Raw genomic sequence first — 17,640 nt, 5'->3', positions numbered from 1 at the left:
ATTAAATTATATTGTTAATTGTCAAGAGATTGGAGATAGAGTCTAATACTGTAAATTGGTTGTCTAAAGTCAAAGCAACTTTTGCAAAGTGCTTGTTTTAATGATGTGTGGATGTATCCAGAATCAGTTAAGCTAAATATATTAATACCAGTCCTACTGGTTTTCGTTTAAAAGATATGTTATATTTCACAAATTGGCATTCTAGTGTACATATTTGTTCTTCTTTGTATTTGTATAAACATATCAAAACCGATTTTAGCAGGGTCTAAAATACCTGGATATTGTTGACTCTAATGAAATTAAGAAATATATTGAGCTAAACGTAAGATTTAATCATCTCACAATTTATTAAATTAGAAACAGGTAGACACAATAATATTGATAGAAATGACCGGAAATGTACTATTTGCAACAATAATGACATCGAAGATGAATATCACTTTGTATTGATTTGTAACTTTGTATGATTCTCTTAGGAAACAGTATATATCCAACTATTTTTACAAGAAACCCCGCTCTAGCATGTTTTAAATTTTTAGAATTGCTGAACTTCAGAAAGGAATATGTCAGTGTTAACAAATTAGCTATATATTGTAATAAAGCTTTTAAATTGAGATTTGATTCATTGAATGCCGGATATGCTTATATTAGACCACCTTGTTTATTTGTATTTGTTTAAAGTTATATAAGGATTGTAAATATTACATGTGTTGTATTACACTCTCACTAGTTTATTTTATTTATTGATATGCGTTTACCATTTTTCATATTCATGCATGTATATATTTGTTGTATATGAAGATGAGCTGTATATGCTTAATTCAAAATAAAATATATGTTCTGTTCTGTTCTGTTCTGTTAAACGTGTTATGTACGCTCTATTTTTTTGCCAGTGATGGAATATAGTGGTATGACTTTTTAAGTAATAACAACGCGGTGCCGTTGCCACTCCCTCGTATTATAGATGACGTAAAATGGGACACATGTGTGATTCTTTAAAAACAAATTTTACTTAACATGTTAAAGATTTTCAAGATTTCAAGATTTATTCAAAACCAGGGCATATAATATGCATAAGGTTATGATATATCAACAATATAATGAACAGTTATTCAAAAGTAATTAACAAAACATGTAAACATAAAATTATATAATAAGGAAATCAATTTGACTAACATATAACATATGACTAGACTCTACTTTTTGGACATGATTGTCTTATACAGAAGTTATCAAAATTGTTCCTATGTAAATACATTCATAAAGTTGAAAAATTCATGACTTACGGGAGAAAAAGTTATTTAAATTTTGAAATAATAATTTTGCAGAATAATGCAAGTTTTAATAAAATTGAATGGTCAAAGCTATTCATTAAAGATTCTAATTTATAAATATTAGGATGATTTGAGAATTTCGAATAAATAAACTTTTTACGAAGAGAGTTAAAAAAGTGACATTCAAATAAGTAATGGAATTCATCCCCAAGAGATTGTTTTGGACATAAATGACATATTCTTTGATTTCTTTCAATATGTAAATGTCTACCTTTCTCTATAGGTAAAGTTCTTGTAAAGGAAAATATCTTTTTTTTTCAAAAGGATGTCGTAAAATGTTCAGAAATTCTGTTTTATCTACGAATTTCAGAAAAAAAATAAGACAATTGTTATTGAGTGATGACGAGGTCAAAATAAGACACTTGTTGTCGCAATCGCAACTACTCGGCCATTTCCGTCAGTCTTCGCGGATAAGGACCTCGAACACAATAGTATGAATACACAGAACGGATGCGGTATTTCGAAGAAACTAAACATGTAAGCAAATAGTAATTAAATGCTGGGAGTTGTTGACAAGTTTATTTCCAATATATGTAGAAAAAGGCCACCTAACATAAGTGAATTCATAGGTAGAAAAGCAAACAATACATCATTTATATATTTATTATCATGGTTGTAGAAACCGAAAGTACAAAAAACCAACCTGTTAACATTCAGTCGAATTTGTTTAAAATTGTACATCAGTGGGCATATTTAAATTACAAATTGTTGTTAGACATATTTTCAAGCATAAGAGTTCCGGAACAGACATTAAATGTCAAATATATACATTCGTTTAACATTATCTCTGTTTCTGTTTGCATCTGAAACCACGTGGTAGCACTACTTACAATCCGTATAGTTTCCTAGGTTATTATAGATAATAGCCGAGGCAGTTCCGAATCTTGTTGTCGTTGTATTGACATGGTGGTGTTTTTTCCCTCCGGATCATGGCAGTAAGCCACATTGAATTTACCGGAGCACAGCTCAACCACGTTATCGTTCCTGGTCATGCTATCAAGCAGGCTTTACCCTCACTTTCGCAAGGAACTGATAATTTCTGTATAACAATCACAACGAAAATGACCTGCGCCGTCTGGGAATCGAACACTGATCGCCCGATTCACAGTCCAATGCTCTACCTATTGAGCTTATAGGTTATTGTAATGAGTTTATATTGTATGTGATATATGTGTATAGTCTACGAGCCATCCAAGTATAATGTATGGGACAACTAGAACTAAATTTTTAATCAAAGCGTGGTACTTTTTAATTGTTAAAACAATGTTGTATCATTTAATCATATATAAATAGTTAATACAGTTATATAGCATCCCATGTTTATGTGTTCATTCAATTTAATTTCATTAAAAATGAAAATAAAAGAGAACGTTTCTCAAAAAGTGTTACATGTACTTATAGTGTATCTTTTGTTAGTGCTAAACTCTTCTCAATCGCATACCAATCCATATACTAACATATCGCATGAACTGGAACATATACACATGTCCTTCGTATCAATTTTACATAGATGTATTGTATGCACTTATAAGAGTGTAGCCTGATTTCAAAATATTTATGAAACTTGAGCGAGACAACTTATAAAAGCGATTCTTTATTGAAAATTAGCTGGTAAAGAATTACAAATTTTAGCACTTGATATATCATACATCCCAATGAAAATTCTCAAATATGTAACGTATATGAAAATGTTGAAAGTTTTACGTTTTTGAATCTCGATTAAATAGGATCTCTGAGATTGAATCGAATCGTTTAGAACAATAAGCAAGTAGTTTTAAATTCTAAAGTTTAACTTTAATAGGTTAAATAAACTGTTGTCTGCTCGGTGTCCTTGAATCGGTGATATATTTTGATATTTTGGATAAATCTTAATTCAGCCATAAGTCTTGAATTATCTTAAGTTTAATCATATCACCTGACATGGATGAATGGCAACAAAAAGAATTTTTAAAAATGTGCCAATAACTTACGTCATAAATTATGAAAGCCTAATATAGTATCAAATGAAATAAATATAATATTGGTAAGGCGTAATAACACAAATTAAAAGGCGAAACTACGAGAAACTAAATTCCGAAGTAAAACGAATAAAGGCGTAATTCCGCGAATAAAGGCGTAATAGCGCGAAAGGAGACGTTTTAACGCAAAAAGGCGTAATAGCGCGAAACAAAAGACGTAGTAACGCGAAAAAAGTCGCGAATCAAAAAGCGTTATTACGCAAATAAAGGTGTTACAACGCGAATCGAAAGGCGTAATTACAGGAATCAAAAGGCGTAATAACGGGAATAAAGGCGTTTTATGACATGCTTTTCGATGGTTTATAGAAATATATCAGTGATATAAAACTGGTAATTTCACTGTTTGAAACAATGAAATTACCACTTTGATAATTTCACTGTTTTGAATTTAAGCCCCTTACGTTGTTTCAGTGAAATACCAGCGTGCACAGTACTGACGTCACGTTGTATTATTATTTGGCGCGCTTTTCATTCAGTATTAGTTTAAATGTCTTTTTAAAACGTTTCTTTGCATATAATATAAGAAAAGTTGTTTAGTTTAGTGTAAGATTAACATATATTTCACCTTGTGAACACCAAAAGTTCTTATTTCACTCGTGGAAATATATCTTTTGGTGCCTCGGTGAAATAGTTATATTCCGATCTTACACTGAACTAAACAAATATCCTCTATATAACGCGACTCAAAAGGAGTAAAAACGCGAATAAAGACATAACGCGAATTAAAAGGCATTATTACGCGAATCAAAAGCAATAATAATGCGAAAAAGATATCTTAGCAACGCAAATAAGGTGAAAAAAATAAAAGATATAGGCGTTATATAATGCGAATCGAAAGGCCAAATAACGCAAATCAAAGGCGTAATAACGCGAATAAAGGCGTAATAACGCTGAAAAGGAAAGACACGTATGATTGAGTGAAACTATAATCCCCAGAGTTTGTAGACCACAAAGTTAACTAAAATGCGTTTTCCTACAGAAGCCTGTAGCAATCAAATAACCCCCGGATCAGTACCGATTTTGATCTCAGGAAGCCCGAACCTGTGTTCTGCACACTGTCTCATAATAAGTAATATCTATAACTTCCTTTCTATTGGCTCAAAAGATACAGAGTGGGCACAGTGTGACTTTGACTGAGAAAGGTCAAACCACCGCTCTGCACATGGTCTCATTCTGGTAAACATTTCTGTCATTTAGTTTAAATGTTAGCTTCTACTAAAATGAAGCTACTGTCAAAACCTGTGCATGTATATATGAAACTGACATGAAATATGTTACCAATCATGCTGAAGCACTTGATATTTATCATTTATTACATATCCTTATCAAGTTGACACTACCAGTCTTTTATTAAAGATCGTGTAACTCAAATTTTTATGGTTTTATATCATAATATGATGCTCAAATGAAGAAAGTTCCAGAAAGCATTGTTTGTAAAGATATTACCGAATTTACATTTAATTTAAATAAAGGCAGGTAAATTTATTTTCGATAAAGTCTAAGCCAAATTTTTGATTTTAATGATTACTTTTAATGTGAATAAACATTTGCAGTACATAAATAATCATATTCTTGGATGTTTACAGTAGACATTGCTTTAGAAGAATAATTATATACATATATAAAATTTCACTTACGTGTTGTTATATCTTTAATTACAACACACAGGATCTCTGATGTATCAGATCAAATATAAATTAAGATCCGTGGTGGCGTGCTGCTTTTAACGTATTAAAATATCGTTCCATCGGTATTATAAGTGTGATTTAAAAAATTGGTCCAAATTGATATCAAAGTTAGCACTCTACCAAAACAAGTTTTTGTTAGCTATTTGGATCATTTGGCATAAAAACTACAAATACAAAGAATAGACAAATGAACAAAGCGGATTATTGATAATGTAAAAAATAATGCTCTATTTTGCACAACTAGCCATATTTAGCAATAAACCACACTGAACCGGATTTTACCAGTATGTGCGGCATTGTGTACACCGGTCTTACTGACGATATTTGAGACCGGTGTGTATACAATGGTATGTGCGGTCTAATCTTGTTTGATTGGGTATTACGTCACACCGACTTGGCACGTGTAAGTAATATGACGATGTTTCAGAGGAATCTTTCATGTGAGGAAGCCATCCAGCTGGCTTACGGAAGGTCGGTGGTTCTACCCACATGCCCACTCGTGCCTGAAATAATGCTCGGAGGGCAATAAAGCTGGGGGAAAAAATCGACGAAAAATCTCGGCGGGACGCTCTAGGATGACCCGACTTGAGTGTACGGTCGCCCATATGGGCTTTCCGGCGGCGACCTTAAATAAACTCATTTAAAAAAAAAGAGTACCTCATGTGCCCTTCCATCTATATTTCATGCACAAACGGTCACCTGAGTAGAACCACTGACGTTCTGTAAGCTAGCTTGATAGCTTCCTCAAATGAGAGAATCCAAAGTTCCTTTCGGGATTCGAACCCACATCGATGAGGGGCAAGTAACAACGTTAACCACTCGGCTCCTGCTACTTTTTTGCATTTCGTTTGATGAAACATAGTAGTGATACTTATAGTTCTAACCCCTAGCACATATTCTACCCATGTGACCAGTGCAGACCAATATCACCCTTGCATTCGTCGAAATTGTCGGGGTCGTCGGTGTGAAACGCGTAAAATGTCCGCCATGTTGGTTTTGGTTACCGTGCAGTTACCAAGCTACTTTACCTGGGTTAAATTTAACTGCGGTTAAAGCGCGGTTACTGCTTTTGATGTTTTTTATACAATCGCTTACCGCGAGGTTACCGGGCTGGTTACCGTAACCGTGTGGTAACCGCGCGGTTAAATTGTTTATACAATTGGCTGCTGAGCATATCTTTCAGTCACTATGTATTTTGAAATTTTCTCTAAATGATGAATGGTTTTGTCCAGATTGAAAGATAGACAAGTCCATTCAAGAGCATGTATAAAGCATGGTAAGGGGTAAGTGTAAGTTTCAAATCTTCAGTAAAGTTTAGGTATTTTCCCTTTCTCACATTGTCAAGATGGGTTGAATAGACTATATATTTCAATTTATGAGCCGCGCCATGACAAAACCAACATAATGGGTTTGCGACCAGCTTGGACCCAGACATCCGCGCAGTTTGATCAGGATCCATGCTGTTCGCTTACAAACCCTATAACAACTAGAGAAACTGATAGCAAACAATGGATCTTGATCAGACTGCGCGGATGCGCAGGCTGGTCTTGATCCATGCTGGTCAAATAACCCATTACGTTGGTTTTGTGATGACATGGCTCATTATTATATATAATTGACTGTTACAATGGTGATTGACCAACAGTTGATATTGCAAAACATAAATCTGTCTAAAATACAAAAAGTCTGCCCAACACTTTTTAATAAATTAAATCTTAGATGTATATTCTGATGGATATTAATAATAATTTCCTTGGGCCATGTGATTTATTTATGGTTCATGTAATCTAAATCATAAAATTTATCTGTTCATTCACTATATACTCTTGCAAGCATGGGCATAATGTCACTTTAAACAAATTTAAACATATATTCCGAAGTGAAAGTAGATCCTAGCAATCTTAACAATTATAATGAAAAAAAGAAAGTCTTGTTTCTGAAATAAATATTTAATTATCAATTGCACCTTAACAAAAGTTCTTTTGATCCAGGGTAAGTTAACCAAGCAAAACATAAAATACAGCAACAAAATAAATCATAGAATGAAAAAAAATATTATGTCCAATGCATTACATCCTCATTCCTCAAAATATAGATATATAATGCTTTATGTATTTACATTTGAATCTGTCTGAAGATTAAATAATGTAAGTAAAATTAAACTTGAAGCAACTGCATAAAACAAAGCAATATTGGCAATATAAACATTCAGAATTATAAAAAATGGAATTTAGAGTTCTGGGTCTTGGTCAGTGACCTACAAATAGCCCATGAAAATCATGAGATGTCATTAATAATATGTTTACACTTATACATCAGTGATTGACTCATACATCAAAAGGGTATTTTCCATCATTTTGTTGTCAAAGTTACATCTACCAGAAACTTCCAGGACTGCCTTTGATGTACATTTCCTATGACAAAGCTTTCACAATAAGACTATAAGTATAAGTAGCAAAACATTTTACTCCCACAAACAAACTGGAACTGGGATACACTGATTTAAAAAAAAAATTACTTCAATCTAAGCAATCATGTATATGATAAAACGCTTACATAAGAACTCAGTTTAAAATACAATGCATGTAGGTGACGAAAAAAGCTTATATTATAATGTAATTCAACAAGAATAATTGGAAAACTTACTGCTTCAAAAATTTTGAACGAAATTTAAGAAAATATCTCAAAAAAATATATGTACATATTAATTATATGGCAAAACAAATTTCAAAGTTGAAAAGAAAAATTGAAAAAAATAATAAGTATATTTGTATTTACTATTTCAAATAACGAAATAATTTTTTTTTTCTCTAATTATTTCATCTAAGATGTAATTGTGTGGCATATCTACTTTTTTGAAATTATCAACAGCTATATGTGCAATGTGAATTCATATTCGTAGATTTTCATAAACAACATAATTTAAAGTGAATTGGTCTATATTGGAAGGCCTGTAATACAATGACTAATTACACTAATAGTATTTAGTATTAAACCTTACAACAAACCACTAATGAATTATACATGAAAGTTATTGGCTAGTGTAAGATACATAATCTGACATCACATACATTATAAAGGAGGTAATAAATGCTCTAGAACAAAATATTATTATTCGTCAGATAAATGGTCACTCTAAATCATTTATAACTTTATCAACATTTCTTTTTCAAGCAGTATTGTAAATAAGAATATCCAAATGATACATTGGTATTGTTTTTATCAATGTTTGAAAAACTTAACATAAATATACCCATTGTAGACCTATCCACTTTAATTACTAGCCAAAAAAATTTTTGACTTATAATTTTGGTACATGAAACAATAATGAGTCATTTAGGCCAAAATTGTGCTTACTGGGAATCCCTGAAATATGGCTAGGCAATTACCCAGACAAACACGTACTTGTACATAACAACATATGCTTATTTGTGATAAACTTTGACAAGCCTAAAGCTCAAATACTAGTGATAATAGAAGCTCAAACTTAAAATTATAAAAACATAAAATAGAAACGTAATAAAAACTGAAATTATAATAGCACCGAAATTGCTGTTCACAATGAAATCTTAATTAAACAATATAACTCTACAACCAAAGCAAGCAATTTTATATGTGTTCATGATGTAACAGAAAAATAAAAAATAATGTCAGAAATTGTTATGCTTTGTGAGATGGTCAACTTTACTTTCTGCCATTTTAACAAAGTAATTTATCACTATGATTCTAAACTTAATCAAGACCACTGCGTGCAGTGGTAACACTCATCTGTTAAAAACTTTGCTAAAAAGGGGCATAACTCCAGAAATATTGCTTTAAGAATTATGCCCCATGTCTAATAACTGCACTTTTCTAAGCTTCATGTACATAACTTAAAAAATTTGAATTATGGGCAACATGAAAGTTTTTGCAGGATGACAACGTCAACAAAGATGACACTGCAGCAATCATAATAGCTCGGCTATTTCCTCAAAACAGACAAGCTAATAATGAAAGCTACAGTAGTCTTAAACATAAACATTTTTAAAACTCACCCAATGCAAATTACAACAAAACATGTCATGGAAATTATTTTTGTCTTATGCTAAAAAGGTAATTTATTCACAACTTTTTTGAATTTAACCCCAAAAGGACAAAACATAACATAATTGACCCTTATGCTATATAACAATATTGATCCTTATGCTATATAACAACATTGACCCTTATGCTATATAACAACATTGACCCTTATGCTATATAACAACATTGACCCTTATGCTATATAACAACATTGAACCTTATGCTATATAACAATATTGACCCTTATGCTATATAACATAATTGACCCTTATGCTATATAACAACATTGACCCTTATGCTATATAACAACATTGACCCTTATGCTATATAACAACATTGAACCTTATGCTATATAACAATATTGACCCTTATGCTATATAACATAATTGACCCTTATGCTATATAACAACATTGATCCTTATGCTATATAACATAATTGACCCTTATGCTATATAACAATATTGATCCTTATGCTATATAACAACATTGACCCTTATGCTATATAACAACATTGACCCTTATGCTATATAACAACATTGACCCTTATGCTATATAACAACATTGAACCTTATGCTATATAACAATATTGACCCTTATGCTATATAACATAATTGACCCTTATGCTATATAACAATATTGACCCTTATGCTATATAACCACATTGACCCTGATGCTATATAACAACATTGACACTTATGCTATATAATAACTTTGACCTTTATGCTATGTTGATTTTTTTTTTCAATTCCATAAATTGAAAATAGAATGTAGAAGACACCTGATAAATAAATTATATCATATCATAATTCACAAAGGCAAGACAAACAGTAAGTCATCGAAGCCTTCACATTCCACTGTTAAGTCTACAGTGTTAACAGGAGAACAGCATCACTGATGGACAAGGGCAAATCTATATGTCCCATCCCCAGCAACCTTAGTGGGAGACCCTTTCTAAAAGTAATGCTACTAATTAGCTATGAAAAATGAACTGCAAAATTTACAAGGAATTTCCAATATATATGAAAAAACAAATAAATGGGCTATACATGTACTTACATGGCAAAGGAAAAATATGCCTTTATTTTACATTGGCAACAAATACATTAAGCATTAATCTAATTAATGTAAATCTGAATATGTAATTACAGATGAAATTTCTCCGTTAAAAGCAACCAATACTTTAAGTCACTATCTCTTTAAATGAATGATGAAATTTCAAGGCCTTAATGCTTTTTGATGGCCAATATCTTAACTGTAAAGATTGCACAATAAAGTCTCTTTATGCCCGGTTTCTAACTTCTAAGCTACATTGTCAAATCTGCGTACACGAACCTTTTGTTTATAGTGATAAAATCGTAGATATTCCTTTAAGCTTGATGGCAGTGTAAGCTGGTTAATGCCATCATAAGTTAAACTGCTACATATTGTTGCACGTGTAATGTGCTGTAGAGAGAATGGAAAATTTCGATGAAGTGGGAGAGTGAGCATCGGCTCAAAGAACATACAACTACTTGGATCTTTGTAGTGTTCTATTAAACCACACACAGATCCTGCGGCAAACACACCTGGATCTCGCGAGTCGAAGCTGAACTTGTGATTCCACTGCTCAATCCTTGCATGAAGGGATCTACCATATCTTCGAAAACTGACTGAGAACAGAAATTCGTCTTGTGCACTGTCCCGTAACAGGAATGTCCCTTCTGGTTTGTTCTCGATTAATTTCTCAGCCTGGTAACGATCCATGACACCCCAATAAAAGCTTGATTTAATAATCCTTTGAAGGTCTGGTACAAGGTGATGTTTATAATCCACCTGGGTATGAATACCACCAAGAGGGCGTGAAATGTTCGGCAACCAGGGGTTGGCATTGAGACTAAGTGTTGAGCATGCCAGGCTCCTTGTGTCTATATTAGTAGGTTTGAGAGTAGAGCTGACTAGACTTTCTGCTTCTGCTGAAAAAAATCCCATAGCACCATATGAAGGATACTGGCCCGCAGCTTCCTGCCCAACTTTTAACTTTTCATTATCATCTTGTTCCGATTTATGTACCCAAACATTACCATCAGTACCATCCTTGACCTCAATTCCATGTTCCATTTCAAACCGTCTTTGGGCAATTAACTGTTCATCAATGTCATTTATTGGATACAATGCATTCAGGTTTATAATCGGAAGAGGGACATCTATTCTATTCACATGGCGACCAGCTCTGCCAGTGATCTCCCCTTGTAATCCTCTATTCAACTCATTATTTGAAGCAGCAAGCTGCAAATGAGCCATTGCCGAAACAGGCAGACTTATATCACTTTGTAATATACCTGTCCCACCTTCTGCTCCAGAAATAGAATGTCTGTATGATGTACATACACACTCCGCACCTGATTTTAATGGCACATTCAATTCAGACTCCGAAACACAGTGCGACTGTTTTGTTGTATGAAGTTTCCCACGCAGCTTTACAGACCAGAATTTTTTTCGTGTGCTCGGCTTATCATGTAGTGTAGATGCCTTCTTTCTCTTGCTATTTGGAATGCGGGATGACCTGTGTGAGGACTTTTCAGACTTGATACTGCAGCTGTCGCTACCCGCAGCTCCAACTACCTCGGTATCTTCGACAAGATCGTCCGAGTCCGTCACATCTTCATAATCATCATCAAGAGATTTCTCATGTGGGCCTGCTGGTATGTCCTTCATTTCTGTAATAATATATATAACATTATTTACCAATCATAAACACCATTTTAATAGTTTTACATTTATTACTCTTTATTTTGATAATACAGATGGCAACAACACTAAACTTGACTGTTAATATGGAATTTTTGTCTTAATTGTGTGTGTGTTGGGGTTTTAAGTCATACCATCATTGTTAAGGTCATAAAACCATCAACTTTCTATAAGCTAGCTACAATAACATGTAGCTTCCTTACATTAAAAGAATCCACAGTCCCTAATAGTTTTGTCTAACAATATGTATGTAATACTGTAAGAAAATATCAAATGATGTGTGATAAAGAAATGCAGCTGAGCAATATAAACCAAGCAAGACTGGAATGGAAAAGGGTACATTTTTCATTGATAAATAACTAAATAAACAATCTATCATAACACTATTGTTGTTAATTTGTGTAAACATACATTTTATACATGCACAACTAGTCATATAATACACTTGCCCTGCTTTGAATTAGGAACATTCCATTGTTAATTCAAGAGTTAAATTATAAATCAAAAACTTAAAAAAAGCAACAGAAGTATAAGGTCTAGAACAACTGTACTGACTTGCTTGCTCACATGATGTTATAATAATGAAAGCTAATGGTTAATCATTATTACAGATTAGTACATTCAGAGAGTTAATCTAAAACAGTTATCAAGATCTTGCATCAACAGAGAAAACTACATCACACATACGAAGAAATCATATCTTAAACTTTCACAGAAATTAACTTACCTGTTATACTATTTAATGAAATTTGACTTCCACAGCAGAAAAACGGCCGAACAGATGACCTGTGCATTCTGTGCCGGGCTAGGAATCTTGGCCTTTCTTTTTCTACTTTGCTATTTCTTTTAGTTCCAAGCAATTTTGATGCGGACGAGATGGCATCTTCTCCTCCTGCAATTTGCAAATAAAAGATTAAATTATTAATAAAATTTAATGCAAGTCATTTGCTTTTAGCACTTTAATCACCATTCCAGAGCTGTCTGTTTGGGCAAGGGCTCATTTATATAAAATAACTTTAGATTTTTTTGTTCTGTAACTTTGTCTCCTTTACATGCCCTTACTGTTTGCCAAAAGTTCTAGCCACATGTAAATTGTAAGTTTTTTGGCAATTATGAACTCAACAAAGATTTTATTAAATTTTATGTATAAGCCAGATCAGAAATTTAAAGTGAGCTTGGAGAACAGACCCATAGGGCCTGCTTGCATTTAGCAAGCATTACAGTAACGTGAGCATCTCTAGAAGTGATGGTTTTAAAAACTTTTGAAAACCGGAAGTACAGTAAAATTTAATTATAGGTAAAAAGTTTGCCTGCTCTTCATCAGAGGCAATTTTGGTTCCCTGTCCTATTTTATTGAAGCACGCCAGGAATCAGTACCAGCAATACTACTGTATACCACAGCATGCCGGTAAACAGTTTTTCTGGTTTCCTTTCTTATTATGGTTCCCATTCAAATTGACATTCGGAATTCCTTGCCAATTACCATTAAACCAAATATGAAGTTTGGCGAACTTACGTTTTTTTGAAATAGGACTCTTGGCGCATTCATGATCGTTTAACAAATATATTATAAAGTACGTAAAATTTTGACTGATTCAAGTATTTAGCACATTTTAATATTTTTATGATAAATTGCAGTCAAAGTCAAAAGAAAACCTTTATACACATCTTATCCATAAAATAAAGAGAAAATAGAAAGAGGCTCCACAGGAATATCAACTTCCAATACATTACTGTTTGCTATAGTACATCCTTTTCCCGAGATGGAATAATTTCTCTCGAAATGTAATTATATATAATTAAATCCAAATTTGGAAATTAAGTGAATTTATGTTATCTGACGGGTGGATCCAATTTAGATATATCATTTTAAACATGAAATGGCCACATTTTGAAAGCAAAAATAGTTTTTGGTAGTGTTGAGTGAATTTTTCAACCAAATGTGCACTGAACAGTTCTAGGCATAATGTAATCATAACTGTATGGTAAAGCCTAAAGGTGTAGTTAAAAGTGTACAGCTGCTAAATATGGTTGTATTAGAACTATTGTGTCTTTCAAAGAGCTCTCTTTGAGGCTTTGCCTTATTCATATTATTACAGAAACATATTTCCATAGCCATTTCTAGTAACTGATGTTTGTTTTTTTCTTATTTTATTTTTGTTAAATGCTAGGGATTTACTAAAAAAATGCCTAAAGGCTATCCACTTCCACTTGTATAGACTAAGACTTACATGTAAGTCATTTGTGATTCTCATATGGCTAGTAGAACTTTTGGCTAGCAGGACGGTCCCATGTAGCTAGCAACTTCCTTAATATCTATCAATATGGCTGACAGACAACATTAACTTGATTAAGATTTAAGTTGATTAACAATTATTAACAAGTTATTTTTCATGGTTTAAGTTCCTTTTTTTTGGTGAAAATCAAAATTCTCTGTTTAAGTGGAATAAATTAACATGTCAATTATACTTTTTATGTACAGTATAGAATAATTAATTTTTCAGTTTTAGATGTACATGCCATGCCACCCGTAAGTTGAGAAAATGAATTTGTTTAATCATAAATTATGTCATGTCAGCATCACATCACCTGGATTCTTGTCAATTCCTTGACACGATATATTCCTTATTACAACTACAAGAAAAGGCTTTAAATAAACATTAGTAATAAAGAAGTTCTAATATTTAAAACAAGCCTACGTGATGAGTGACAACAGCATCCTTAATTTTTAACAAAATTTCCCACGGTCATATTTTTGGTTTTCCAGATTCTCTTTCTGACCTAACGTTTTGACATTATTCAGACAATAAGTTTAACTATTACTTTTTTTCTTTAACAAAGATTTAACCAATGATAAAACCTGAAGCCATAGCCCAGCTCTGTGGTAATCTGTTCGACCAACAAACGCTGAAATTACTTATAAATAAACCTTTGGCATTTTCATTCATGAAATCACCGGAAATGATATGCAGATGAGGTCATGCGACCTTGACCCATGTTTTTCATGGCTATCAAAACGGGCAACGTTTATCTCTGGATGTATGTCGGACAAAGTTCCAAACGAACACTGCCAATTATTGCGTGGCTGTTATTCGTGTCTGAGGCCTCTTATCCGATGTCCACAAAATCGATGGTCTCAGGCGATCCGTCGTCGATTAGTAGGTTATTACACAAATCGACGGTCTCGCGATGTATTGAAAGAATTTTTAGAAATAATTTATAATCGGTCAATTATCATTTTTCATTTGCGACGATACATTTATATGTTATTGTTATATTAATACTCGGCTTGTTATGCATCAGAAACTGTTCTTAGTTTTTTCAACACAAAAAGGGATTTAATAACTATATTTCTTTATTGCAAGACTTAGTGTTTTGAATAACTGAATTACTTTTATTCGATACATATTCGAAAGTGTTTTATTTTATTAAATATTTAAAAAGAAAGTAATTACAAAATTAAAAAATGAACAAAAAATCAAAATAATAAACAAACAAAAAAGCAACAAACAGGATAAATTTAAAGTGTCTTTGATATTAAATTATGATGCAAATGGATGTATAGATATTTTATCTTTAAAATCATTAATCAAGATAGCGCTGTTGATCATTTGATCACATTAATTTTATAACGCAAAAAAAAAGAACTTTGCCATGGTTAGCATGTATGCAACAAATGTAAAAAAAAGAAGATTCAAATGCATTTCACTGACAATATCATACCTCTGTAAAATTATTTGATTTAGTGGCGACAAAGATCTGTTATGCTTAATAACAATGTATAATAAAAGCTGTCCTGTTATTTTATATAATTGACAAAATAAATTTAACCTAGAAATATAATGAATGATATGTTTGTTTGGTTTTACGACGCACCAACATAGTATAGGCCATAAATTAATGACACAGAACGTATGGATATATTATATAATCCAATTAAATTCGCTAACAGTCTCACAGTTAGTGGGCGGAGTCATAAATACCCCACTTGAATGATGAAATGAAAGAGCCAATGAAATACCATATGGGCGTTTTTGAATATTATTCATAATCATGCATATCGACATCATTTTTGTGCAACACTTTTTGTTCAAAGACAATTGACAGACTATATATGATTTTAATATCATATATTTATTTACACACATACTTAAATCCTAAATATTAAAAAGGGAACTTCTCAAACTATGGTATTACATAGCTCAAAACTTTTGTCAGTAAAATGTCTTCAACATATATTCCCAATTTGATGTTGAGGATCATCACGAGCCCGTCGATTTGTATAATGAATTAATAATAGACGATCTCTATCATTTTACGGTCTTTGGAATATATGTTTGTTCATTTATTTACATATATATTTTTTCTACAAAGATTGAGTATATATAATTTTAAAATATTATAAACCGAATTAACACAAAAAATATATTTCATAATTATGTAGCCGCTTTCAGACCAGGCTACGGATGTCAGACAACTCTTTTGCGTCTGGTTGAGGACTGGAAGACGGCGTTAGACAGAAATGAGCATGTGGCAGCAATCCTAATGGACCTGTCCAAGGCTTTTGACTGTCTACCGCATGATCTAACAGTCCAAAAGCTAGAGGCATATGGGTTGTCTGAAAATGCATGTTCTCTAGTTTCAAACTATCTATCAAACAGGAAACAAACAGTTAAAATAGGAGAATATCATAGCACTTGGCTTGAAACAATTAAGGGGGTGCCACAAGGCTCTATTCTTGGACCTTTGATCTTCAACATCTTCATGAATGATATTTTTTTACTTTATTGATAAATCCATCCTATACAATTATGCAGATGACAATACTCTAGCCTTCTCCAACTCTAAAATAGACATATTGAAAAACACATTAGAAAATGAAAGTAAAATACTTATTAACTGGTTTAACATTAATAAAATGCAAGCTAACCCTGACAAGTTTCAAGCCATAGCTGTTGGGAAAATTACAAATGAACACTTAAAAGAATTTCAAATTGATAATGTTACAATAAAATGTGAAGATTGTGTTAAATGCTAGGGGTAGACATAGACTTTTTACTTAACTTTGATATACAGGTCACCAGAATGTGTAAAAAAGCTGCCAATCAATTAAATGTGCTCTTAAGAATTAGGAAATTTTTAAATTCAGAATGTCTTCTTCTTATTTACAAATCTTTTATCAAATCTAATTTTAACTACTGTCCCCTTGTCTGGCATTTTTGCTCTAAAACAAACACAGAAAAACTTGAAAAACTCCAGCATAGAGCTCTAAGAATAGTATTTAATGATTTTAATTCTTCATATGACACATTATTAAAAAAAGTAAATATGCCTACTTTACATTTATCAAGAATTAAAACTATAGCCAAAGAAGTGTTTAAATGCCTGTATGGAAAATCACCACCATATATAAATGATTTAATTCAATTTAAAAATTCCAATTATTCTTTAAGGTATCAAAAAAGTGTAAATATTCCAAGGGTCAAAACAGTAACATACGGTAAGAATTCTTTTAGGTTTGAAGGCGCCCAGATATGGAACAGTCTCCCTAATGACATCCGCAAGGTTGAAAACTACAAAGAGTTTGGGAGACTGATCCAGGTCTGGAGTGGCCCAAGTTGTAAATGTGCTATGTGTTTGTAAATTTGCTATGTGTTTGTTATTTTGCTTAGTTTTAATTTATGTAAAATGCTTAGACTACATGTTTTGTTTGTTTGCTTTGCTTTTGTGCATCCCTTTTTAGTTTGCTATGATGCTTTGATTATATGCTGTGTGTTAATTTTCCTTAAACCCTATATTTATGCTAGTTGA

At 32.4% G+C, this 17,640-nt stretch overlaps 1 protein-coding gene across 3 annotated transcripts; it reads right to left on the bottom strand.

Moving 5' to 3' along the window:
• Nucleotides 1-10,130: 10,130 nt before the first annotated feature.
• LOC132749154 (suppressor of cytokine signaling 5-like) lies at nucleotides 10,131-14,846 on the bottom strand. 3 transcript variants are annotated; one of them, XM_060738851.1, is made up of 3 exons: nucleotides 14,690-14,846; nucleotides 12,557-12,721; nucleotides 10,131-11,798 (listed from the first exon to the last, which is right to left on the bottom strand). In XM_060738851.1, exons 1-3 carry the CDS (start codon nucleotides 14,775-14,777, stop codon nucleotides 10,402-10,404), a joined length of 1,650 nt encoding a protein of 549 aa, XP_060594834.1. In that variant the 5' UTR covers nucleotides 14,778-14,846; the 3' UTR covers nucleotides 10,131-10,401. The 3 variants fall into 3 exon arrangements, with proteins under 3 accessions (XP_060594834.1, XP_060594836.1, XP_060594835.1); XM_060738853.1 differs by lacking the exon at nucleotides 14,690-14,846 and adding an exon at nucleotides 14,529-14,654; XM_060738852.1 differs by lacking the exon at nucleotides 14,690-14,846 and adding an exon at nucleotides 14,419-14,538.
• Nucleotides 14,847-17,640: the final 2,794 nt, after the last annotated feature.

The sequence above is a fragment of the Ruditapes philippinarum genome, unplaced genomic scaffold, assembly GCF_026571515.1.
Source record: "Ruditapes philippinarum isolate M1 unplaced genomic scaffold, ASM2657151v2 ctg7208_1_1_1_1, whole genome shotgun sequence".
Taxonomy (NCBI): domain Eukaryota; kingdom Metazoa; phylum Mollusca; class Bivalvia; order Venerida; family Veneridae; genus Ruditapes; species Ruditapes philippinarum.
This window is presented reverse-complemented; position numbering and strand designations above follow the sequence as displayed.